At 42.2% G+C, this 27,020-nt stretch overlaps 2 protein-coding genes across 2 annotated transcripts; both read left to right on the top strand.

Annotated features, from left to right (window-relative positions):
• The first annotated feature begins 389 nt into the window (after positions 1–389).
• On the top strand, positions 390–15,152 carry LOC100694930 (ras-related protein Rap-2a). Its single transcript, XM_003440867.5, has 2 exons — positions 390–1,172; positions 13,883–15,152. Exons 1-2 carry the CDS (start codon positions 859–861, stop codon positions 14,118–14,120), a joined length of 552 nt encoding a protein of 183 aa, XP_003440915.1. The 5' UTR covers positions 390–858; the 3' UTR covers positions 14,121–15,152.
• A 696-nt stretch (positions 15,153–15,848) lies between these two features.
• On the top strand, positions 15,849–23,918 carry mrpl39 (mitochondrial ribosomal protein L39). Its single transcript, XM_003440951.5, has 10 exons — positions 15,849–16,035; positions 16,823–17,029; positions 17,142–17,281; positions 17,471–17,570; positions 17,811–17,878; positions 19,273–19,385; positions 19,505–19,570; positions 20,011–20,164; positions 20,569–20,616; positions 23,765–23,918. Exons 1-10 carry the CDS (start codon positions 15,999–16,001, stop codon positions 23,837–23,839), a joined length of 1,008 nt encoding a protein of 335 aa, XP_003440999.1. The 5' UTR covers positions 15,849–15,998; the 3' UTR covers positions 23,840–23,918.
• Positions 23,919–27,020: the final 3,102 nt, after the last annotated feature.

Here is a 27,020-nt window from a genome sequence, read left to right as displayed (position 1 = left end):
TGAGGCGACTGTTGTTGTGATTTGGTGCAATAGAAATAAAACTAAACTGTAATTGAAGAGTGGGACTTATGTAGTTTGACTGAGGCTTCAGTTAACATCCCTCAGTAGAGCTCAGAGTCGAGCATCACATGTTGACACTGTCTTGAGACATTATAATGTGCTGGAAACCAAGTCCAAGCCTCTGGCTTTGTCTTGTGCAGGCTAGCCTCCCATTGGCTGCTGACAGCATTCCTCACAGATTAGCTTATATTTCCGTTTAAAACGAGGTCAAAAACAATTATGTCACAGCAGCCTCTCTTATTTCTTTTCCATCACATCTGTGCTCTGCTCCCTGTTGCCATGTGGCACTAATCTCCCTCCATATCTTCCAGGAAATAGTAGCATCCAGTGGATGAAGCACACCAGAGGCGTGGATTCCCAGCACTGTTGTCTTCTATAAGGCAAAGAGTGCTCTTCGCCTTTAACTCCACTGTACCCCACTGTGCAGGGGAAATGTAGTGTTAGCCTTTTATTTTGTCGGCACATAAAAAGATGCGCCGTCTAGTTGTTTCTAATAATAGCCGATCTTATTTTAACCGCACCGACGCCTTATTGCATTATGGATGCCTCCGGAATGGTGTCCCTTCAAGATAGCGTGGGAATATTTCAGTAGAAGGCAGTGTGGCTGTGCATCTCAGGGCTAAATGCTCCAGCATCATCTCCATTCGGCCGCCTATAACTGCAAGAGCATCTCGTTTACCGGAGGCTGTGTCATGCCTGTAGCGTGAGTCTGGGCTGCTGTGCACGGGCATGCGTTTCTTTGATCCGCTGCAGATCACTTTATTCTCTGCATGCCGGATTTAACTCCACGGGAGCGCTATGCGGGAGTATAAGGTGGTGGTGCTCGGCAGCGGCGGGGTGGGGAAGTCCGCGCTGACGGTCCAGTTTGTCACCGGGACATTTATAGAAAAGTACGACCCGACCATTGAAGATTTCTACAGGAAGGAGATCGAGGTGGACTCCTCTCCGTCGGTGCTGGAGATCCTCGACACGGCCGGCACCGAGCAGTTCGCCTCAATGAGAGACCTTTACATCAGAAACGGCCAGGGCTTCATCCTGGTCTACAGCCTGGTCAACCAGCAAAGTTTTCAGGACATCAAACCCATGAGAGATCAGATCATCAGGGTGAAAAGGTGAGACGCTTTCCAGTTTGCTGTAATTCACTGTAATTCTAAATAAATGCTCTGATGCCACAGACAAAAGGCGAGCAAAACACGTCTTAGGGGCCTTAAATAGCCATATTGGGGCAATAAGGACCCCGGAAGTTGTCTGTGTCGGTGAAGGAATGTTAAGGATATGATAATAAATATTTACACCTTGATTCAAATAAATAAAACAGTCACATATAACAGTAAACATGTTTGGAGTACCCCATGGAGCCCCTCCAGGGCCTCTATAAATGAAATGAACCCCCCCACACACACACATACAAATCAGTGTTTTGTTTTGTTTTTTTCATTTTAAACTAAGGCTGAGAAACATCCCAAAATTGCCATCCTCTTCACGTCTTCCCTCCTCTTCCTCTTCCTCTCTCCCCCACGCTCTCCTCCAGTCCTTCGTGAGAAGCTGCATCCCGCTCATATGTTCTTCATAAGAGCCCAGCTGCGGCTCACCTGTCACACATCAACCCGCTGAACTCTCCCAGGGTTTGATATTCTCTGCGTCTCTCACACATGACTAACTCTGCACGGCTTTGATCAGCTCAGTCCATTACTCAACACATCCCCTGAGCTCATCTCACAGCCTGGGAGTGAGCGAGAGTGGGAGAAAGGCTGTGGTCTATCCTTTTCGGTAGTGACACATTGGAATTTTTTTTTTTTTTGGCTCAGAGTCTTGTGTAATTGTGTGAGCCTGTGACTCCAGGGTGCAACTGGAGTGAAACGTATTTTTCTTTGTTTTATTCCCAACAAAAGCGCATCATTATGACTTCTTCAATAGAATTTTTTTTTATAGCTGTTGTTGTTTTGATGCCAGCAGCCGATAGATGAGCGATTGATGCTACTTTTCATGGCTGTTCAGTGAAGATGGGGGAGTGTTAGGTGTGGTAATATTAAGGCAACAAAAATCCCCACTAAAAGTGCCCCACTTTAAATCAGCGAAGAAGACATGCAGAAGGAAACCAAAGATAAAGTGAGATAGGAGCTCTGACTCATGCAGTAGTCTTACATGAGCATCATCATTGGGGAAGGGGGAGGGGGGGGGGGTGCACTTCATTATCATCAGAAAAGAAAAGACAAAAATCTTGTGATTGCACACCTCTAATTTTTTATGATTACACTTATATTGCCCCCATTTTCTGCGTGTTGAACACGAGTGTGGTGGCATGCTCGTTTCATACAGTATTGTGACATTTATCATTTCACCAGTAGAGTATTGCTGCGGCGCTTTCCATCTGCCTCCCAGGAGTGAACTCGGTGCTTCTCTTGTGGTGTGGACGTCACAGGCCGAGTGGAAGCTCGAGAGCGTCACAGCTGACGATGCACAGTGATGGCGAATGCGTGGGGGTGGGGCGGGGGGACTCCTTTAAAATTAATTTAATAGTAATGATGGATAAAAAAGTGCCCCAGCACCCAAAGCGGCTGCCCACACTGCAGCAGCCATCGCCGTCCTCAAGTGTATACCTATAAATATTTCATGCTTGTATTTCACACTGCTCTGGCTTTGAAGTGGGGCTTGTTACTGTATGTGCAAAGCTGCAGATAAGTAAAACACCCTTAAGTAGACTTGAAAACATAATATTGTTGTTGAGGTTTGTGCAGAGACATTATTACACAGAAATTAAGTGTTTGCATGTTCTCCCTGTGACTCGCTGTACCTGGCTTCCTCTCACACTCTTAATGACATGCATGATTCTAATTAGCTGCTTAAAACTGGTCTTAGGTGTGGATGCTGTGTGAACTTGAGTGGTCAGTGAGGCTAGAAACGGTGGTCTGTCACAGTCTGTGACAAAAGTAGAAGTACTAGCAAGATCTACTCGGTTAGTTACTTGATCTCGTTAAGGTGTCCGTCACAATCGGCTCCTGCTCTCCATTAGCTGTCTTTAGAAAAACAGCCTCCCTCCTCCCAAACTTGTTGCTGAGCCAGCAGCAGTAACAACGAGCCTCACACAGAGATATAGTATGTGCCCACTCACCAGAACTTAATGGGATTGTGTTGGGTTGAAAGCCAAGAAGACATCAGGCCTCCATTAGGCAGTCATATAAACCAGAATGCTTATGCAAGGCTTTCCATGTGCCAAGCATGGACAAGAAGTGAGATATGCTGTTTGGTTAAGGAGGCGTGAATCCATAGTCTCATAGTCCGCTCGTTGTATGACAGATCAGCTACCCAACCTAAAGAAAACCCGAATGTAATGTCATAGTTAACAGTTTACTAAAATTAATGGGTAACACACGGGTAACCATTAAAAAATATCTCACTAAACTAAAAAGTGGCTAATAGCTAAAATTGTGAGCTAATATTATGACCTCTGTTGCAGAATTTCTTGCCAAAATCCTGCTTAAGCAGCTAAAACTGTTAGCCTAATATTCTGAAATAGTTAGCTAAAAGTATAATTTAAAAAAACTTGTAAATTCTGTTAAGTGAAACTTGATTAGCTAAAAGTGTGGCTAGCTAGAGGTTGAAATACTAACATTTTGAATATAGTACTACGCAAAAGTCTTAAGCCACCCCTCATTTCTCTATATTTTGGTAGAAAATAGGAAATAGGTGCAGCAACTTACTGAAACATGCTAATATACATGGAAGCATAGTATATCAGGCAAAAACCGAGTCTCTAGAATTCTTCAGGAATAGTTCTCCAGGCTTCTTGAAGGACATTCAAAGCTCTTTCTTTGGAAGTTGGCTGCATTTTGCTCTATTCTTTTCTCTGTTCAGACAATATCTCTAACACCACTGGCTGAATGCAACGCAAACCATGACAAAGCCCCCCGTGTTTTACAAATAGCTGTACACACTCAATGTTGTATCTCTCTCTTGATAATCACGGTATATGTTGACACTGATTTGAATGCAAACTTTTTGAGTTTTCAAACTGCCACTGATTTTCATTCCAGTTCTTGTGTAATTTGGATTAGGTTAATTGGTAACTCTAAATTGTCCATAGGTGTGAATGTGAGTGCGAATGGTTGTCTGTCTCTGTGTGTTAGCCCTGGGACAGACTGGTGACCTGTCCAGGGTGTACCCTGCCTCTCGCCCTAAGACAGCTGGGATAGGCTGCAGCCCCCCACGACCCTGACAAGGATAAGCGGAAGAGGATGAATCAGCATTTTCTCCCCGTTTCCCCTCCGTAAGAATGGCTTCTAGACATACATCCTTCCACTGAAACCATTTCTGATCAGGCGTCAGTGGAGAATTTTTTTTTAGGCCTGCTGCTTCTTTTCTTCTCCACTTACCCAGTTTCCTCACATTTTTTAAGGGCACACTGAACAGCATACTGAAATATGCCAACTATTTTCAGTTAATAGCTCTTTGGGAATCACCTTACTGTGGAACCCCGACTTACGAAATTAATTCGTTCCAGAGGGTCTTTCGTAAGTCAAAATTTTCGTAAGTCGAAGCACCTTTTTCCATCGCCTTTTGAGTGAGGCGATGCTGGCTGAAGACGAAGTTCTTGGTGGAGGAGGAGGTGGTGGAGACTGAAGAAAAGCATACGTATTCTTCAGCCGCCTTTTGATCGGAACTCGCTGCCTCGCCGTTTTTTCGGCCCCATTATGAATGAACGATAGGCTAATTGCTAACTGCAGCAACAATACTTCTTTCACGTGGAACGGCGAAACACAAGCACAAAAGCCAAGATGTTATCACATGATTCGGAAGGCATTGTGGGCATTCTGGGCTCAGCCAATCAGAGCCAGCGGATTTCATTACGCAGGCATTTTGCCGTACCACGGGCAGAAATATTGCCGTTAAGTGCCTTCATAACTTGAATTTTTCTTTAAATGGGGTCCTCGTAAGCCGGGGTTCCACTGTATTGATATAAAAATGTTATTTTCTGTCTCTCCATCTGTGTTATATTTAGCATTTTTTGTAGATGCCACTAAAGAAATGGAGAAAAATTAGGTGCCTTTTTAATGCATGAATGATTCATAGGTCAATGTGAAGTGGCTTAACAAAAGCAGTCAGGTACACGGATGGACTGAAAACTAGTGAAAAAGCTACCATAGCTCAAAGAAAATATATCTTTAGAAAGACTGGAGAAATATTGCTTTTAAAATATTATAAGAACGTCTGGCTGCTGGAAACAACCTATGGTAAAATGTCAAAAGTATTAAAATTAAAAGGATGGCTTAACCTATCCCCACAAACTTAGCAGCTTGTGGGGATAGGTTAATTGGATAATCCAAATTGCCACTAGGTGTAAATGTGCAAGTGAATGTGAGTGCGAATGGTTGTCTGTCCCTGTGTGTTAGCCCTGCAACAGACTGGCGACCTGTCCAGGGCGTACCCCGCCTCTCGCCCTATGACAGCTGGGATAGGCTCCAGCGCCCCCCGCGACCCTGAAAAGGATAAGCGGAAGCGAATGGATGGATGGATGGCTTAACAGTTGAAACTGTTAGCTTAACACATCAAAATAGCTAGCTAAAATCATGAGCTAGAAGCTCAAATTATAGCTTAAAGTGTGGATTACACTTTTAAAGCTTTGCTAAAAGTATGCAGTCTAAATAGTTTGTTTGCTAAACACAATGAAGAAAGTGGTCACTAAACATGATGAACTGCTATTAAATGTAAGGTTAGCTAAAAGCGGTGAACAGAAATGCTAACAGTTAGGGGTAAACAGCTAATTTAGTTTGTGAACCACACTATAAATGGTAAAATCCGTTTAAATGTGTTCAGATGAGCACATTTGAAGTTGACATGTGGTCACCATCTGACACGACTTTGGCGCCACATATACATCAACATTACAGTGTTGACTTAAAGAAGAGGTGAAGAGAAGCAGGAAATACATTAAATACAAAGACACTTGATATATAGCAGCTTTTCTTCACATATGTGGACAATTTTCTGTGCGTATTTAGGTTAACAAACACTACGCCAGATAAGCTTTACCCCCCTGAACGCTCCAGCACGGTCTTAGTCTAACCACACAAACCCCCGTTTAAGTCGCTATCTGTGATAACAACATCTGGGCGTAGCCCTCCTCGCAATCTAATGATCTCCTCGCTTGCACGTTAAGGTTTATAGTTTAATCGGCACAGGAGGAGGAAGCACGTTCAAAGTGTTGGAGCTGCGTTTTCACGCTGCACTGATGCTGTGTCTAATAGCAGGAGGTGAGCAGCACGCACCACTGAGTGGGAATAGGGTGGAGAGACCAAAACTACGTATCCCAGGGGGCACTTTGGTGTAGGGACAAAGCCACTTTTTTTCCTTAGGCTTTTAGCATCGCCCATAAGTGAGGAGAGAAATGTTTAAGTAGCCAGCTCTCTGAGGATAGCCACCAGTAAAGTGCTTGGACTTATAGACTTAACATATTTGCTGCACTATGCTTGCTTAAGTGTTTTCATCATGTGCCACCATTTATCTCATTCAGGGGATCTGAAAACACATGGTTCTACCTTGATCCAGTCCAATTTAATATGAATCACAATGGTCATTCCCAGCCTTTAAAGTGAAGCCCAGTTTGCCCAGAGGTGAGTGTAGTACAATAAAAAAAAGCAAACATCATTAGGAAAGTCTAAAGTGAACACCATTTGTGCAATTACAATTCCTTGCTTGTGAATCATCTCGCATTCATTCCGGTTTATCTTTTAATCCCTCAGGGTTACAAAAGATTCTTTGCCTTGATGTTTATCTGGACCTTCCTATGTTTAGATGACTATCACTTCAGCCACAGCTATGAACCCGATAAACAGTGATGGTGATTCTACTTCCTAAGGGAATGTTTACAGAGTGAAAAAAACAAAGTCTGCAAGGCATATGCATTTCGGTGTCACTGAAGGAAAGCATCATGTGATGACACGATCTCTTGGGATAGCACCCAGTGATACAGGGCTTCCCATGGAGCCAGCTGGTATCCAGGCTGAAGCTCCCTGTCGTGTGCACCAATCTTTGTTCATGAAGCTTGTGATTGGTCAATATTATTCAGGCTGTAAATATAATCCAGAAACCTTCTGGTACCAAAAACTTCTAGTTCCTCACCTACAGCTCAAGCAAATCTCTGTTTATAGATAGTCCAACTTGCATTGGCACTCAACTGGATAATAGAATTGGATGGATGGATGGATGGATGGATGGATGGATTATATCAGTTTGCATTCTTATATTGCAGTCATTGAAGTGTTTTAAATCATTCTAATGTTGCACATATTGATGCCAGCTTCCCAAGTAGGAAAAACAGTCAGAGCTTTGTAGCATTGATGGTTTAATGCAGCCATTCAACATGTATTAAATTGACTTGTACAAATAGCATGAGCACAGCTAATGTTAAAGACATCCTGTAGTGTTATTAGACCACTAGGAGTGCTATTGAACAGGGTTGTGAATAAGAGGAGGCCTGTTTTGTTGCTTTTTGTGCCTTTTGTAATACACATATCAGGTGACAGGTCATGCTATTGCCATTCTGTCTCATATCCTGAACTGAAGTCAGAGCTTTAACACATGAAAACATGCTTAAATATGTGTATTTAATATTTATATATTGTTGCAATTACTTTAGCCATGCGACAACAGCAGCTGGTTCTAAGCTAACATCATGCCAGGTAATGTTAGGCTCAAGTCTCTTAAAAATCAGACATTCTCTCTGATAGGCATTATAGTCATAAACATCGTATACATTGTATGAAAGTTTATTTGCAAATGTCCAACAGTGTTCAATCCAATTCAAAGAAGTTTCACTAAGTAGGTAGGTCACAGGTAACAGTGACAAAACAGCAGCTAACAGGGGCTAACAGCAGCTCAAAGAGCCTACTGCAGCAATAATGCTTACTGGCAGAAAAGTCCCTCAACAACTCGACACCTCGATATAGCTGTCATCGGACAGAAGTGAGCTTTACCGATTCAGCAACTCCTTTCTGAATCCTTGCACAAAGTTTCACAGCCTCCTCTAGAGTAAACAGACACGGACACCCAGCATATTGCTAAGGTAAATAGCAGAAAGACAGCCTCAGGTTATGCACTTGGGAGGGGTAAGAAACCAAAACTGAGTTGAAGTCCTTCTTAAAACTACCATGACCTAGATGACCGAGAACCTGCAAAGAGTCTTTATTGCATTATATATAAAACTGCCAATTAAATTAACTTCTTACTAATCACAGCTCCACTCAGAAACATTTCAGTCCACTGCTCCATGTTTGTGGAGGAACATCGAGGTCTTTGGGGACTTATTTTTGGATCAGCCTCATGTGACCAGAAGAGGAAGTGCAGATCAGTCTTTTCCAGTTGGCTTCTTTTTGGCTGCTTGACTGAGATACTTCTTTCAGGCTCAACACTCACAATGAAGGAAGAAACTGGAATATTTTAATAATAGCTTTATTAACAGTAGCTTATATCTCTCTTTGGGAGTCTTGTTGTCATTTAGGTGCACAGAACAGCAGGTATCATAGCTCAAAGCAGCACTGGCCATGTGAACTCACATCCTCTTTTAATGTCTTTCTATCTGAACAGAGAAGAAGATTGTCAGGGGAGCTGGGTTGCAGCATTAAAGGTGGAAATGAAGCTTGGGGTTTCATCTTTAAAAAAACACCTTCTCCATCTGCTGTGCAGACCCCTCTCTTTGCCTGTGTATCACGGGAATGTTTGTGGTTTGTTATTTCGCTTCCTTGATTTTTCCTCCATGATACCGAGGCATTACAGAAACATTAGCTACCAAAGCTTTGTTCTCCAGCAGTAACACACCCTTTGGGAGTTCACATAGTGTGGGCACTATAGGCTGTGTGATTTCTCTATCCAGTTCTACATGCAGATACATGGCTGGCTGTCACACAGCGCTGCTGCTGCTGCTACAACTGGTAATTAACAGCAGATCCAGAGAGCAAAGAGGTGGCTGCAGGGTTGGAGGGCTTCATGTAGGCGATGTCTGACTGTTCTTTTGTAATTTGTATGAGTGTTTTTTGCTGTGGGCCCTGTAAAAAAACAAAACAAAAGAAAAAAAACAGGTAAGTGAGGTCACTGAAGCTATTTAGCACAGCAGGTAGCCTTAACAAGTCTGTTGTACCCCGAGGCTAAATGGAAAATGTGGAGGCCATCTTTTTTATGTGAGGAATAAACGCTGATTCTCTGTGTGGGTGGGTGGGTTGGTTTTGTGTTTGCCTCTTTGCCAGCAGCTGAAATAACAGCCTGCAGAGGTGAATGGCATTAAGTCGTTTGTGTCTAACTTTTATTTCAGGCTTATACATGCATCATAGGGATGCTGCAATATTTTAGATATCAATACAGACTTAAAATAAAAAAAATAAATCGATATAGTTTTTTAAGCTATCTTAAGCCACTTTATATTTCTAGCATTGTTTCTCACGCTCCGTTTTTAAATCTAAAATCTGCATATTTATACAACTGTATGGTTCAGCCAAGCAATCCCAACACATTCCAACTGTGCAGATAATCCCCATACTAGGTGGTTTCCAAGTGCTGTAAAAGGAACGAGTCAGAAGCGTTTGTTAGTTTCTCCTGATTTATATTTATACAGCCGGGAAAATAACACTTCAGGAAGAACGTAACACTGGTAAACATACCGTTAAGGCTCCAATAGTCACGAGGACATTCTGTATCATGATAACTGGAATAACTGTCACAGACCCATGCATCCATGTTCTTCTGCTTATCCAATACGGGGTTGTGGTGGTGGTGGGGGGGCTGGACCCTATCAATGCCATCGGGGTACTACCCGGACAGGTCTGTCTCTGGGCTATCACATGGAGGCAGATGACCATTCACACTCACTTTCACACATACAGACAATTTAGAATCACCAGTTAACCACACTGTGCTTGTCTTTGGACTGCTGGAGGAAGCCACTGTACATGGAGAGGACCCTCGCAGAACATGCAAAAAGGCCCCGGACTGGATTCAAAACTGATAGTATGCAGATCGTCAGAGATATAGACGGACTTTCACTTTTTAGCTCAAAGTGCTGCTGTGTATAAACACACGGCATTATACAAAACAATCCAAACTGATGTTCTCGACATATTAAACCTTAAACTAGTGCAAAGTTATGCATCCAAGTAAACATAATAAGATACATTTCAATTAAATTTGCAAATATGTACAGAATTTTTAAAAAAAAAATCCATATAAGAATTCCACTTTAAAAAAAAAAAGAACAGTTGCCTTTAACTGGGAAACTGGTCTTTTATACTTATATGGGGGTTTTGGGTCATTACAGTGAACTGAAAAAGGCTAAAGGACGGGTTTTTATAGCTGCTTTCAAAAGATTTCAAAATAAAATTTCAAAATAAAAGCACAAAATATGTATTTTAAAAACAGTATTTAACCTTTTTCCCCCCATAAAAACGACATTTGACGACCTCGGCTGTACCCTTAATGTTGTTTTTTGTCACCTCAGTATATATCAGTATATAACCTCGGTATATAACCCCAGTAAGCCGATCACCTTCACTAACGTCTGACACGCACCCAATCATTTTGTTCTGTAAGCAGCCAGAATGACAAAGTTCAGAAAAGAGAAATTAGGGTTATACTCTAGCAGTCGTCAAAGAGAGTTGTTCTACCTGTTATTAATCCATCCAAATCCTGATCTAAAGGATTTAGTAGTACTTGTAGATTAAATTAAGTCAGGTCTTCCCCAAAGGTAGAAGGACCTATGACCGAGTTACACTGCATCACGTGGAAACAGAGACATTCATTGTTTTATGTCATATCAATCAACTAAAAAAGCAAATGAACACTTCAGTAAAGCAAGCACAGTTAGCACATAGCTATAGTGAAGAGTCATGCTTGAGATAAAGACATTAAGCTTCTCACTCCAGCACCTCCTGAGATATTATTCAATAAGGAGTGATAGCAGCCTATAGATCCCTGTGGGACAACTTTTCTCCACGGTGCGCTGAGCTGCTCCCCCCTCATCCGATGAGGAGGGGCTTGTAGTTCGATGCTGCAATAAACAGTCGCCGTGCAAACTCCCCGCCCCACCCCGGAGAATCTGGCTCTCCCTGTGTCTTTGTAGATATATATAGAGTTTCTCCTGCAAGGCTGTCAGATTGTGTTTGTCTCCACGGTACTCTCCTTGTTCACACTTCACACCCTTTAGATTCCAGCTTTCCAAACACACGGGCCATGCGAGATGGTTGTCCTGCTGAGGTCAGCTGTTGTTTTGCGTGTGTGTGCGTGCGTTTGTGTTGTACAGTGCAGCTGTTGTTAGGGAAAATGTCAGGCTGCAGGGAAGGAAGTCTTCGGCTGTGTGGAATGAGTTTCGTCTGCCTGACAGTTTGAAGTGTCTTTATAGGCAATTAAGACAAAAGAAATGCTCTTTGGAGAAGCTTTGGAGATCCAAAACGAGGTGCAGATACAGGTCGAGCTCAGAACCCTTTAAAATCACCGGTTTGCTGAATGACACTCGAGCAGGTCCATAAGTGTCCTCCGCCCTGCTGCCTGCATTCATTTCCTGCAGCTCTCTGGCCCCTGTTAGCTCGCTGAAACGTTTGCCAGCTCTTTTCCACGCCTCAGCTCTTCTCCCAGCTGAGCAGCGTGGCAGCGGGCCACCAATTTGTAGATAAGAGCCTATTTCTCAATAGCGCCAGCAGATCAATAAGGCAGGCTGGGAGAGCACTTAGGAATGACTGATGGCCAAGGCTATTAGGTAGTCTATGCTATTACCTGTTGTGAGAATATACACCCGCTTTAATTGATATTGTGTAGTTATTTAATCGCAGGAGACATGAAGGGCATCTAACTGAAATGCAATATCTTTTGCTTGAATAAAGTGGGGTCCCGCTTCATTTAAGTATAATATAAGTGTCTGTTTGTGAAGTAGCAACTAGTGTGCTAACAGTTTGCCACAGTTGGAAAACTGCGACAAGTCACTGTATATAAAAGATGGCCACTTTGACATTACCCAGTGGTTTGGGAAGTCTGGTATTGAAGTATTAACTCTAGCAAGCTGCGTCCATACACTGTGGACGGGATGATATATGATTGCATTCAGGAAAACAGCACAGAGGTGTGATTCAGTGAAGTGGCAGTGCACCTAGGAATCTTCAAGTGGCCATTTGAGGAACTGCAACCATTAATTATTGCAAGCCAATTAGCAAATGCTCTGTAGACCCTGCTATTACTGAGTTGGACTCCCTTTTACCTAAAGAATTGTTTTAATTCTCTGTGGTACAGAATAAACAAGGTACTAAAGGGCCCAAAGTGTGCCAAGACCACCAGAAGACCACCTAGTGTGGCCTTCTGCTGCTGTAACTCATGCTCTTCTGCATACCTTGGTTGCAGTGACTGGTTATTTGAGTCACTGTCGCCGTCCTATCGATTCAAAGCAGTCTGGCCATTTTCTTCCGACCTCTGACATCAACAAAACATTTTCGCCCAGAAAACTGCTGCTCGCTGGATATTTTCTCTTTTTTCAGACCATCCTGTAGGAAAATCCCAGCAGATCAGCAGTTTCTGGAATACTCTGACCAGATGGTCTGTCACCACCAGTCTCATTTAAATCACCTTTCTTTGCCATCCTGATGCTCGGGTAGTCTTGACGAAGTCTATGTGCCTAAACGCATCAAGTTTCTGCCATGCGATTGTCTGTGTAGACATTTGCATTAAAAAGCAGCTAATAGGCATACCTAATAAAATGGCCAGTGAGTGTAGTTGCTTTTTAGAGATCCAGCAACAGTTACACAGCAAAATGAGCGTTTGTTGGCAGTTCTGCTTCATGCTGATGAATATTAGTCCAATGTTCATTCTCCTTTGAGCTCTCCTTCGGCCTCTTCACGGGCCATTTCACAAAGTATGAAATATTGATTATAGACCCACTGTCTGTCTGTCCCCACTGAATGAAGGCAGTGCTGTTTTGAAGAAGTGTGTGTGTGTGATTTGACTAAAGTGCACCTTTAAGGAGTTACTTACCAAATTACAGATGTCAGCCTCTTCTCAAAACCAGAAGTAATGTACACGGCTCTTTATAAATTAATGCTAAGCCTTGGAGTTTTTACAGCAGTAACAAGCATCAAATATAGCCAAAGATGAATATGAAGTAGAAAATAGTTGTTTCCAGTGCCCCAGTGTTCATGTCTCTCCCATGTGAGAGCAGCACATTAGCTTTATTCAATTATTCAATAACTTATTCCATTACTCTCCCCAGCCTGGTTTCCTCGTATCGATGGCTCAGAGGGGAAGAGGACTGGGCTTGTCAGCCCCGCGCGTTGGGGGAGAAGGCTTTTGATCCTTAAGACGTGTTCAGTGCACGATGGAAATGGTGCAAGTGCAAAGTGCAGAGCTAACGATTTTTAAACAAGAATTGGAATCCATTAAAATATGCAGCTTGCGCACCATGCAAACACATATGTAATGTATTCAGCAATAAATGGACCATCAGTTGGGTTTTTTCATGATGGCGGTTTTCTGAAAGGACCTCCTGTTGGTACCGGACGCCCGCTGAGCAGCAGGAGCCTCCTGGGAAGCTGGAGCTGAGCGTAGCTGGGTTCATTCCTCTCCTCTCGCTCTATTGTGCATTGTTTCAAACCCCTTATTGTTTCAGCATTGAGCAAATACAGTATGTAGGCCAACAATGCACACACAGACACACAAGCAGACGCATTTATGGCTCTTTCCTTCTCTTTCTTTGTCCCTTAGGAATCACGAAGTTCCTGTAGTCGGTACCAAAAGACACCCAGCGGGGTGGTGAAGGCAGCACAGTTTCACTGATGTCACTTTCTCTCTTAATTTGCAGGTACCAGCAGGTACCGGTGGTGCTGGTGGGCAACAAGGTGGACCTGGAGGATGAGAGGGAGGTGTCTCCCAGCGAGGGCCAGGCGCTGGCTGAGGATTGGGGCTGCCCCTTCATGGAGACGTCAGCCAAGAGCAAGACCATGGTGGATGAGCTTTTCGCGGAGATCGTCAGGCAGATGGACTTCTGCCCTCTGCCGGACCGGAGAGAGGCCTGCTGCCCCGCCTGTAGCATACAGTAGCTAAATGTCAGAAGTGAGGTGGAGCAGGAGTGATTGGTGGATGGATTGGAGAGGAGTAGAAATTAGAGTCCAAATGTATTCATGTTAGACAAACTTGAAGATTGGAGACGGGGCAGAGTTAAAGGAAGCAAACCCCCACTTTTGGTGTCACTATTCTTAGCTGCTTCCTAAAGGATTCTGGGAAATGTAGGAAGTTCCAGAGAAAGCAGGTTAAGGGGAATTCAGTTTTGACATTCACTACTTCTCCAACACAGAGGGGATTTTTTTTCCCTCTTAAAATAAAACAAAAAACAAAAACAAACACACGACCTTCCTGCTACTATCATGGTTTTTGCTGATTATTCCAGAGTGAATTCCCGGGGTTTTCCCAAAGGCAGTGCGGTGCCAAAAACCATCTTAAAAGCCATCAACAAAGAGGACCACAGTGCTAAATGCTTTTGGGAAAGCAGCCATAGGTCCATGGGAGGACGGCTCGGCGTGCTCAGCAGTTCTATCTGTCCTGTTTTTCTTCTGCTTGTTGTTCTTTTTTGCACTTTTTTTGTTTTTTGCCAGTGCAACGGCCATTCACCGGGTACCCGGAAAGATAAGTTAACACCACTGTGAAGGAGTCGTTACTGGAAGGCATTTGGAAGCAGGGCCCACCTTAACAATGAATGAATGACAGGATGAACGAATGTGTTTAAAACAAACAAACAAACAAAAAAAAGGCCGCACCTTTAGGGGGGGATTCATGTCCCATTCATGTCACAGATAATAACTGTGGATGACGTGTGCACGAAGTTGTACTGTCACACTCGCAAGTGAGTACAATCAATCGCACCCAAAGAGACGGTAATCAATCAGTCAGTCAGTCGATAAAATGTACCAACACTCTGCAGACACCTTACAGATGATACAAATGCCTTGTTACAATGTATGAAGTGAACATCAGTGTCAGTGTGTAGCTCATCTATCTTTAGTCACATCGGATATGTTAGTGGTTCAATGTCAGAAACACTTATTTTCAACAAAATAATAAATCTTTATGCACAAGTGTGTCGTGTGTGTTTTTTGTTGGATCATCTTTTTTGTGTCATCAAAAAATGCCTTTGTGTTTTTTTGTTTTTTTTCCTCCCCAGTCTTTGAAGTTACCGCTCTCCTTTCATGTTAACCTCCAGAGGTCATAAGATTTGCACTCATTGAGAAAATATAGCCGCCTTTCAGCTTTGCTCTTTAGCAGTAATCTGGCACTGCCTTGGCCTGCGTCGAGATGATTTATGATGTTTTGGTCCTGCGTCTGCGTTCCCCTGGCTGGTCGTCCTTGTGCTACTGCCCCTGCCGGTTGCCATTAGTGCCAACGCCTACTGCAGATTCTGGTCCTGAAAAATCCAGCGGGCATTTGTCAAATTTGGAGTGCCATTAGAGTCCATTAGAAGGATGGAACTAGAGGGGTGTGTGAGACTCCAGATTCAAGATCATAAGTTTGGGTTCCCTCCAATCAGAATAAGAGGAAAAGTCTTTCAGCACTTAGGAAGGTATGGAAGCTGAGGTGATGCTGAAATACATCTTAGACACCATATGTTAGGAACAGTGCCTGTAAAAATATCACAGAAGTAAACGATATATTTTATTGACTGGCTTAATACAAAATTACACCAGCTTCTTTGAAACTACTGCCAGCAGCGACACCTGCTGTCTTAAGCTAAAACAGCGTGTCGTTTTACACGTGGAACTTTAGCTTCTGAAAACATCAGTTCCTCTACGGACTTAAATATGCGCTGCACACGAGTCAGGCATGGCGTCCTTCAGCCATAGACGTTTGTAATAGACATTTATCTGTTTGCTCTGTTGTATCTGTTTGAGGTATTTTTTTGCGTGGCTGTAGGAACAGTCGTGAAAATGGCGAGCAGGACCGTGTGTCGAATTTTCCAGCGACGTGAGTACCAGTTGTTATCCGTGTAGCACTAGCATATGTAGCTGGTCAGGCTTGTGACAGCTGTAAGCTGCAGTAATGCTCCTTTAAAGCTGGATTTAATTGTCATAGAAATAAATAATACAATAAAATATGATATATTTTTTACGGTTATATATTGTAAAGAGAAAGTACTGGCAACAGGAGGGTCACCGCAAGAAATGTGAGAGCAGCTTTGGGATGTGTTGGAACAGGAGATTCCCATCATGGATGTGCAGCCGACAAATCTGCAGCGACTGTATGATGCTGTCATGTCAATGTGGAGCAAAATCTCCGATGAATGTTTCCGGCACCTTATTGAATCAATAACAGGAAGGCACAGGTTAAATACATAGTAGTTTTTCAGGTGAACGGAGGTCCAGCTCAGTGACAGTAGGCGTACCTAATAAAGCGCCTTGTAAGTGCGCAGGTGTATAACGGTACAAAATCATGGCTCTTTCTAAAACTCTGTTTTAGAGTCACGGTTGGGTACAGCAGACGAAGTAATAATAATGATGATGATGAAAAAAGTCGACTTCTTAGCTTTTTTCCCCTTAAATAATTGTACAATAAATATTTGCATAAAAGTTTCAGTTTTATTTGTCATATGGAAGTTAGCACAGGGTCAACATTGCAATGAAATGTATTTGACGAGCAGAAGACAGTCACTCACCAGTATAATACAGTTTAAAAAAAAAAAAGTAAAGAGCAAAATATTTATAAAATATAGTTTTAAAAAAAAACAGTTAACAGACTAAATATATATCCACAGGCTTTGCGTCCGCTGCGGCAGCTCAGCGTCCATCTCTGGCTGAGGTACGCAGTCAGCGTAACGCCGTCTTCTCCAGAGAGCAGGCCAGGCAGAGAGCTCTGTACCCCCGCATCGAGAAGATCGAGGTGTCCATGCAGGGCCCCGGGCTGGACGGTGCGCTGCTCGTCATGAACAAAGGAATGTCCACCCCGCTGAGCTGCGCTAGACGTGAGTGAAAAGAACAAACCGATTATAAATTCTCCACCGTAAGCTTCAGTTGCACGTGTTAATAACGTGTTGTTACATGTTTCACTCCAAACAAACGCTCTGTCACTCTCAGATCTGACGGAGCATCATGTGACAAACTCAGCTCTGGCTCTTGTGGACGGAGAACCATGGCCTCTCCACCAGCCCCTCACCCACTCCTGCTCGCTCACTCTGCTCACGTTTAAAGACAACGACCCCACACTGGTCAATGAGGTACTTTGACAGACAAACGTTCTCTCATAAGTTCAGCTTGCTGCTAAAGGATCACACCTTTTATTTGGGAAAAGAAAATATTGTTGACATCAGAGCATCAGAGCTGCAAGGCCAGTAAAGATGTGGAAGCCAGTTTGTAGAATAAGTGAATATTTGAGTGTTAGTCCTGTCCTCTTGTCTTGTGCTCAGGCGTACTGGCGTTCCTGCGCTGCCCTGCTGGGTCAGGTGCTGGAGACAGCCTTCAAGGATGATTACACTGTGGAGCTGCTCCGCACACCTGAAGTGCCAGGTAGAAAACCACTGTTTACCCTGACCCTGAGTATGTGTCTTCAGAAGTTTGACCTCGAGTGTTTTGATGTATTATCTGGTCTTTGTTGACTGATGTTAAATAATTAAAAAAAACCAAGGTTGTGTTTAGTTACTGACATATGTTACATGTCTTGATGTTTGATATTTAAGCATTTTTTTAAGTGAAAATGTTGCTTTGACATTTCTGCTTCTGCTGTGCTGACTTTGTATTTCCCTGCAGTCCTCTCTGGGGCCTTCTGCTGTGACGTGGTGCTCGACCCCCACCTCGACTCATGGACTCCCTCTGAGGTGCGTGTATGGTCCAAAGCTCTATTACGCCACTGCAGTCGCTGCCGACATCATTTCTGTTTACCTAGATGGTGAATATCCATCTGTTTTACTGCAGCGGCAGGTGCTCATGGCCTCTTAAATACAACTCAGGGCTCGCAAAATTTCGAAATCCCTGGTAGCCCTTCGGGCAGGCACTCTTCAGTTTTTGGTAGCCCAAAATAAATTTAAGAAGCCCCCCAAAAAAGAGATATTATACTTAAATGTATAATATTGCAAAGGAAACAAAACGTCAATCAAAAAATTGTTAAAACACAAATTACAACAATTGTATAAAAATTACAATCATCAACTTAAATACTTGGTTCTAATTGGACAGAAATTTCTATGAACTTGTAAGAACTTTGTAGAAGATGAATCAGTCTGTGTCAGATCCTGAATCTCAAATTTCCACTGAAGTCAGGGGTAAGAGGTGAGTGGAACCAACATCTAGGACATTTGCTTTTTGAAGTTTGCAAAGACGGCTAAATTTTGCCAGTGGTAGTTCACTCTTTGCAACATAGTACACTGTTCTAAACAGATTTTTCAGGAGTTCTTGTTGTGCTTGGTTTATTTATAGTATGTTTTTGCAATTGGTGTTTGTTCTGGGAAAGATACTGCAGACTGAGCAATAATGCATTTAACGGTCAGCGATTCTCTGCGCAATCAGCCTCTATCGCATGTTCAAGCTTGCTGCGAGAGATTTCACTTGTCATGTTTGAATAGGAAGCTAATGAGTGATAAGACGACCTCAGAGGAACTGGTACACAATTAATCTGTGACTTACCAATCAGTGCTGCCGCTCTCTATACACAGTTCGCGCGATCGCACAGTGAAAGCAAAAAACAAGCGCAAATTCAAACTCGATTTCAATATGTGACATATTGACAGAGGCTCATCGATGCCAATGACATAATTACACAGCTACATTTGCGAAAGAATGCAAAAGCATTGCCATATATTTTTCCTTCCTATGATAGCCCGATGGGCAGAGCTGAGTTAGATTTTCGTAGCCCGACTGGAAAAAGCCCTGCGACTCTAGTAAAAACTACAACTGTTTAGGCAGGTTGTAGTTTTTACTGTAAGAAGTAGTGACATCTGGCCAATGTTAAGTTTCTCTTTAATGAGATTTTCCATTCAAAAATCAGCTGTTTGAAATTATGTGATTCTTAGATCGCAGTGACGAGACCTCATCATCCCACAAACTCAGCCATCATTCGGCCTTATTTTGGTTGTAATGTTGCCATCCCTGCTCATTCCTAATGGAGTCGATCCTGCCCAGAAGCTGGAGGGCAGGAACGACTCCTGCTGTTTGTCAGTTGATGTTTTACTATCTGGTGATCTGTTTGTCAAGCAAAACGTCCGTTTCTTTTCAGGAGTCGTTACGCTCTTTGACCAGAGGGGCCCAGCAGCTCATCCACCAAGACCTGGCCTGGGAGCCTCTGGAAGTGGCGCCCTCTGTAGCACTGGAGGCTTTCTCACACAGCAGGTAGACTGGCATCTGAGTGCTCCTCAGCTGTGTAGACAGCTCACACTTCCATGTACCTCCTTTCACGACTCATTTAGTTTTAAATGCTTTATTTGTTGTATTTTCTCCTACTCTGGCAGGTGTAAGCAGGAAGAAGTGGAACAGAAAGCATCTCAAAATCCCAAAGGCACAGTGATGCTCTACAGGTGACACTGCATTTTTACATAAACAGAGTACAAAAAGAGAGACCTGGCCAAGAGAGCAGCACACACCGCAACCAATGCATGCTCAAATAAATGAACAAATACAACTGACGCACAGTGCAAGAAAGAAAACACAACATCCAGATATCGTCATATCTCATACGCAGTAACATATCAAGAGCAGGACCTTCTTTAAGAGCAGTCACTTGGTACTAAACTCGAGACAGGTATCCTAACTTTAGCTAGAGTTTATGAATTTGCGTCTCCTTTGACTTTGCAGGCTGTGCTTCTGCATTTAACAAATATGTGTAACAGTATTTGGACACTGAGCAAACACCAGTAGACTGAAACTTTCCTTATTGCACTGCATGACAGGCAGAGTAGAATCTTTCATTATTCCTGCACTCGCCTAAACTCAACCAACCATGTACCCGTTTTGGTAGATGCGGCGACCATGTACTCCTGAGTGGGGGCCCCCTGGTGGCCAGAACAGGCTTGTGCTCCCAGTATGAGGTGACGGCCCTCCACAGCCTGGGGCAGGGATCCTGGGGCCTCCATCGTCGAGCACAGGGCCTCTCCCTGCCTCTGCAGCTTCAGGTGAGAAAGTGTGTTTAGTATAAGCTGTATATATAGGAACCAGTTATCTATTCTTTTAATTGCAAAATTTATTCCAGTGTCTTTGCACATACTAAGGATACTGGCAGGTTGAGTGTCATATGATTGTAAACTTCATGCACGTTTTAGTGCTTTGATTGTTAGGACTGTAAAAGTGATGTAAAGCAGTCCAGCCCACATTAAATAAAGGCTTTATTGTTCGTGTTTTTCTCTTTTAATATCCTTAAAAGCGTTGCAGCAGTGGAACAAAAGCTAATCAAATGGCACTTGATTGTCCATCTGTTACAACAGTTTGTCATGCACAATTGCCAAGAAGTGTGTGATGTATAAAAAGCACTTTATTGTGTCTACATGTGCCTCCAAGTCACGTTTTCCTCTCTCTGCAGGCTCACCACACAGTCTGGAGGAAACTGAGGCAACGGGCAGAGAAACTGGTAAGAACAGCAAATGTGCTTCAATCTAATAAAAATATGTTTGAGAAAAGAACAGCAAATGTCTCCGTTTTTTAGCTCTGAAGAACTGAAACCAGCCCAGAGAGAACTCTTAATGTCTGGACGGTGTTGAGTATTTGTCCAGTAGCCAGAGGTTAGGATTTAGCACTCTGTTTTTATTACCGTGCATTATTATGTTGGCAAAAACCGAGACAGGAGAAGTATCGCGGGCTGTAATCTCAAGGAAAAGGCAGGTCTCATCCTCCTCATGAAGGACAAAGGCTGCTTTCTGAAGTCGACATCAAAAACACAAACGCCGAGTGAAGATCCGAGGGAAAAATATTTTTAAATCTCTGCATGTTCAAGGCTCTACTTCTAGACGTCTGGATTGATGCGAAAGGTGAATCCGCTCCGTCTGCATAACCGAGGTTGACTGGAGCGCTGAAAGATAGACGCATCAATTCTGCAAATTCAAACTAGGTTATGAGTTAATTTTGGATGGAGCCATCTAGGCGAAATAGATTTCGCTGCAGCCTTTCTGGCATCCTCGGCGCATCACTGATGGCGTAATAATAAAAAAAAAGATGTACTCATTAATAGACGCACTTAATTTGGCAACTGATGATATACTGTGCTCCATGGCCTACATTTTCTACACAGAGATTGGATACTCGGGGAATTGAAAATGGCACTTTTAAGAACAAAAGTCTGAAGACCTGAGTTGGATTGATATTAAAATTGTGAAATATTTGGATCATATATTTGTGGAGTTTTTAAGAGCGCAGGATTAGCATGCAGACCTCCTCCAGGAGAGGCTGCACATCAGTTTTATAGTCTTGGAGGTCACTGTTATATATTATCAGCCAACCTTCTAATGCATGCCGTGTTTGTCGTGCACACGAGGTGTACGAAGGGCAGCCGCCCTGTCCCGTTTGTCCCGAGTTATCAGAACGTCGCTACCGCTAATCAGTGGAAGAGCTATAAAGTGAAAGAGGTCTAGAAGATCTCTGAAGGACAACCACGTTACATCATAAGAAAGCATATGTAGGCAGACATGCCAAATGCACCTCCTCTCCTTCTCTTTCGCAGCCTGCAGTGGCAAACAGATGTCATTTTAAGACCACATGAATGTTTTTCATTCCTTTTGTTAAGCAGCCCGAGGCTGGCTGGCTGTTCTTGTCATGCTCAGCTCTTTGAAATAAATCTGTCTTTCCTTAATGTGGAAAAACTGCTGAGAAACAACCTTCAGTATTAAACAGTTAAACAATGGCTGGATTCACTACAATGCTTGAAATCCAGGTGCGTGTGTTTTTATTTCAGCCTGTGCCTTTAAGTGTGATTATTAATGATCAATTATTATGACTCTGGTAGGTTAAAGGAATGGATAGCAGTAACTTTGTTAGCATCGTCACCATTCTGGTGATGGCTGTTGCCTGACATCATATTGTGAAGTGTTGATTGGTCTTTACAGTGAAAGTCACCCTGTTTGTGACTCGTGTTCACTGTTCAGCTGTTTTAAGTCAAAGCAGCATTTCATCAGATGATGTCATACTACCAAAACAATTTTCTAAATTACAACATTTACTGTGATGATCGAGTGCAGTTTAAATTGCAGCGTTTGAGGGTTACAGATGTTGTGTTTGCTCAACATGGCAGTATGTCTTTAAAATGACCCGCGGCGTCCTTTTGCTTTAGTTGATTCTTCTGCACCGTTTTGCAAATTATAATGCTGGTATGAAGTGGGGGAACTTGGAATTGCAACAATTCTCTCTCTCTCTGATTGATAGACATGCAGCTGGTAAAATAAATATTGAACACGTCACCAATTTTCTAAGTAAATATATTTCTAGAGTGCTGTTGACATGAAATTCTCACCAGATGTCGGCAACAACCTGCCCAATCCACACACACAAAGAAATCAACGATAGATGTCCATAAATTAAGTGACAAAGGGAAATAGTATTGAACACACTTTCTGAGAGTTATTTATTACTTAGTACTGCAGCCTTTGTTGGTGATGACAGCTTCGTGAAGCCTCCTGTATGGAGAAACCTGCTGCATGCATTGTTCAGGGGTGATTTTGGCCCATTCTTCCACACAAACAGGCTTACATGGGGTCCCTTCTCGTCAGCTGGATTCGGGTCCGATGATTGGCCCGGCCTTTCTAACAGTTTTATTTTCTTTCTCTGAGAGTTTCCTTGGCTGCGTTTGGGAGCATCTTCTCCCTGTAATGTCCACCCTCGTTTCATCTTCATCATCCTGGTAGATGGAAGCAGATTTTAATTTGTCCATTCATCCTTGCTCTAATTATATGAAGGAAGTGCCATATGCTGAAAAGCAGCCCTGCACCATGATGTCCCCACCTTCAAACTTCACTGTTGGCGTGGTGCTTTTGGGGTGACATGCAGTGCCTTTGGACTTCTGTGGTTTGATTTCTTTGTGTGTGTGGATTGCACCTTTAGAAATATATTTACTTAGAAAATAGGTGACATGTTCAATACTAAAACCCGCTGTACAGCTAGACAACAGAGAGAGAGAGACTTCGGTTATCTAAATGGACTTGTTGAGGTTCATTCGCTGGGATTACCCGAATGTTTTTCTTTTAAAACACATACTTTTTGGTTATTTATGTGTTGCATCCATGCTTCTAGCTCTTCTAAAGATTGCCTCAGAAGGCTCATAAAGCCTCTGAATCTTGCACTGATGTCAAATTGTCTGGCCTTTTTGACGGGCGTAATTTGTTACATCATTAAGTTGAAAGATTAGTGTTATTTGGTCCACCCCCAGTATGTGCCAGCCTACAGACTCTCCAGGAACAGGTTTATAAAAACAGCGAGACGTGGGCGGATGCGTTTTGTGAGCCGGCTGCAGGCAGTAGGGAGGCCTGTCCCCTGTCTGCCTCCAGCTGGCGCTCCAAAACACCACCGCCCACACTGCAAAGAGATTCTTCCAAATTTCCCCCCACGGTGGGCATCATGCCCCCACAACCCACTACCACCACTACAGAAGCTTTCTTTTTTAAAATATATGCAAAAAGATATTTTAGCCTATTTCTAATGAAAGTAGGATGGAGAGGGGATGCAACGGTCTTGGAAGTAGATCAATTTTAGTTTCTCTTCTCTCTGTTTTCACATTTTTGTTTTCTACACAGGTGGATGTGCCGGGTCCTGAAGTAGCAGCTCCACCATCTCCTCCCAACTCACCTCAACTTCCAGCCAGCCACTAACCACCTCTGTAACCCTCCACGTAAACACTTTAACTGATTTGATCATTTGTTCAATAAATGTATAAAAATATGTGAGAAATCTCTTGCATCTATTTATTTTCTTATTCAATATTGCTGCAAATTGAAACAAATGGCAGTATTGTTGCGCAAAATGCAGCAGCCTTTGTATTCGGCGTGATTAACAGTCATGATTGTGGGTGCGTTTGTTCTTGTATCAGGAGTTTTGCTTAACAACAAAAGCCGTGTGCGTGCATGTGTACATGTGTAAATTGGCCAGAGGTCAGGCAACAGTGCATCTGTTGCGTCTATCACTTGGCAAACAGGTGGCTCTCAATCCTCTGAGTGCGTTTGGCATGTGTGAGCAAGCCTGAGGATTTGAGTCATGAGGCAGCATCGTTTCCCTTTTTTTTCTTCTTCTTCCTTGATTCGTGGTAAATTGACACGGTCGACAACAACACTGAGATTTATGCAAGAGCTACATCATCGTTTTTTGAGAAGTTGCAATTGTAGCCTGAAATCTAGGGTCTTCGATACTTTAAAGTAAAAACATTCCTTTATATGCTTTAAAATTAAAAGAATCTGCAATGAAACATTCTGTCTGTTAAATTTGCTACACATAGCTGTAAATAAATTATCAATAAAATTGCAAAATAGGGGAAAAAAACTGAATAAACAAAATTGACATTTTTCACAGAAAGTTTGGTGTTTATAACGTAAACTGCAAATATTAGTAAGCTGTCAAAACACAGTTAACAATTATAATTAGTGTAATTTCACAGACTGTGTATTTTATAATTGTGCTGTTTATTTTAAAATAAACCATAAAACTGTGACGTTATGGAGAAGGAATAATAAAAATTCTGTAAAGATTTATTCTTAAGGCATGCATAAGTTTAATGAGATTGAACAATAAATGTTAATTGGCTGTGAAATTACAGACTTGGATCATTCAATATAATTTTACAAAACTACTAAACTCTTCCATAAACAGAATAGTCTAGTCATGTAAGACCAAACAAACAGTATTTTTGTAATAATTTCATTTTTTGTAACGTAAAAATAGGTTAAATCAGGAAAGTGATGCAACCAATCAGATTCTTTTGTTTTAGTTTTGATTAGAAACAAGGTGTAAGGGGCGGGCACTTGCAGATCAATAACTGTCAAATCTGAAGGATGCTTGACGGACTTTACACAGAGGGACACTTACAAGGGGACAGTGTGGAAAAAGTTCAAACAGATAGCCAGCAACATGGAAAATTTTAATGGGTGGAAAATGGACGGTTTATAGATTGAACCAGATGTAAATGAAAAGCACTGTGGGCGTGGCAACCTTCTAAAATTGTCTTCTTACTACATAATAAACCTGACTGGTAACTGTAGCAATTTTAAGCTTGGTTGATTTTATTGTAGCAGTATTTTATCGTATTATTAGATATTTGTTTATCATTTTTGCACATTTAAATGCAATTTTAAAAAAATACTGTGTAAACTTAAAGCTACAGAACTAGTTTCCAAAACGAGAAAATTTCCATGTTTAATTAAAATGTCTTTATTTTTCCGTGATCGTAAAGCTCCGTTATTTCACTGTGTTTTTCTGGCACACCAGATGCTGCACTATTACTGTAGGTGGCTGGAGGGTGGGGGGGTTGTTTTGGTTTGTTTGTGTTTTTTTACAGTGTACACAATCTTGTTTAACATCTGTTTATTGATTCGTTCTGGTAAAGTTCCCATATTTGGGATACATAAAGTATGTCTTATGTTTAATGGCTTCCAGTGACAAGGAAAATTGATCCCTTCTTTGGGTGTCTTTAGATCATTTGAGATTAAAAGTGAATGCCAGGAACCATAAAACAGAAAAAACGCCCATTTCTGGTCAAATTATTATGTTTGTTTCTCAGTAACATTGAACTTTTCCCAAATTGGATCCAGGAAACAATGTAAGATTGCGCAAAGTCTCTGGCCAGAAAAGCTCCAAACTATGCAGCTGTTGTCCCATCTCAAGCATCCTGCTGCTTCTCCCCCACCCCCCCACCCAAAAACACCCTGACAGTGTGTGAGACACACCCAAACACACATGCCTCAGACTCAGTCCCAGTTGAGATGTTTGACTCGGTGCCCTGATGCCCTGAATTCCCCTTTCCTGCAGCACTTTAGAGGTGTTTAGGAACTGGTGCTGCTCAGATGATTAAAATTGAATAACTACAAAAATACTGTGGAATGATGCATTCTGACAAATGAATTTATGTCCTTCTGTTCTCCATTTGTTCAAAAGGTCTCTAATGCAATCTGCGTGCCTCGCTGAATCTCTTGAGTAATTGTTGAGGAATCAATGCTCTGCTGATGAACAGTAATAACCCGTCTTTCTCTGGATATAATCAGCATTCAGCTTTCTATAGAGGAAAAAAACTATTGTCATGCATTTCAGGTTTAATGAGAATTACTTTGCTTAAATAAGCTTTTGATTGCACCATACTTTAAATGTCAGTGCTTTTTTTTCCCTGTTAAACACTCGTTATTCTTTAAATCCATCCTATACAAAATTACAAAATTGTTCTTAAAAAGATCTTGAGCGAAAGCGTAATCGGGCAGGATCACTTTCAGAACCGCTTACAACGAGACCTCATATGAAATCCAAGTGAAATCATGAGCTCATTCTCACAAAACATAAGGGAGGATTTTCAGAGTTGACGAATGAATAACTTGAAAGAAAATTCTTTGCCCAACAACTCACATGTTTTCTGTTATGGTGGAAAAGCTGAAATACATTTACTGTTTTTCAACCTTGAAGGTGCCCGGCACAGTTTTAATGACGCCACCCTTCTGCTCTTTAAACCCAAATTAGTCACAATACTAAGAGCTCATGTTTACAAGATAAATGCCACTCTGAATTTAAGTGGACCGGACCAGTGAAACTACATGATAAATGTGTAAAATTGGAGAAAAAAAAGTTCTTGTAGGTCAGAATATAAAGTTTTAATCAATTTACAGAAAATATTGGGGTTTGTTTTTGTTTTTGTACTGTGGACATACGGTGTAGTATGGTGATAATCATTAAGAAAAGCTAGCTGTAAAGTCTACAGTTCAAAATCTACACGCAATGTTTGTCAGGTGGGCCAAATTGGAGTCTTTGCTGGGCCTATTCTGGCTCCCGGGCCTTATGTTCGGCACCCCCCCTTTCTCA

Source organism: Oreochromis niloticus, linkage group LG23 (assembly GCF_001858045.2).
Source record: "Oreochromis niloticus isolate F11D_XX linkage group LG23, O_niloticus_UMD_NMBU, whole genome shotgun sequence".
In the NCBI taxonomy this organism is placed as follows: Eukaryota; Metazoa; Chordata; class Actinopteri; order Cichliformes; family Cichlidae; genus Oreochromis; species Oreochromis niloticus.
The sequence above is the reverse complement of the archived record's forward strand: the minus strand, read 5'-3'. Positions and strand labels throughout refer to the sequence as shown.

Excerpts from the sequence above, each read along its gene's own strand:
- mrpl39 (XM_003440951.5), top strand. The coding sequence starts at position 15,999 with ATGGCGAGCAGGACCGTGTGTCGAATTTTCCAGCGAC. Across the intron at positions 17,282-17,470 it reads ACCCCACACTGGTCAATGAG|GCGTACTGGCGTTCCTGCGC; the intron begins GTACTTTGACAG and ends TCTTGTGCTCAG. Across the intron at positions 17,879-19,272 it reads ACTCATGGACTCCCTCTGAG|GAGTCGTTACGCTCTTTGAC; the intron begins GTGCGTGTATGG and ends GTTTCTTTTCAG.
- LOC100694930 (XM_003440867.5), top strand. The coding sequence starts at position 859 with ATGCGGGAGTATAAGGTGGTGGTGCTCGGCAGCGGCGGGGTGGGGAAG. Across the intron at positions 1,173-13,882 it reads CAGATCATCAGGGTGAAAAG|GTACCAGCAGGTACCGGTGG; the intron begins GTGAGACGCTTT and ends CTTAATTTGCAG.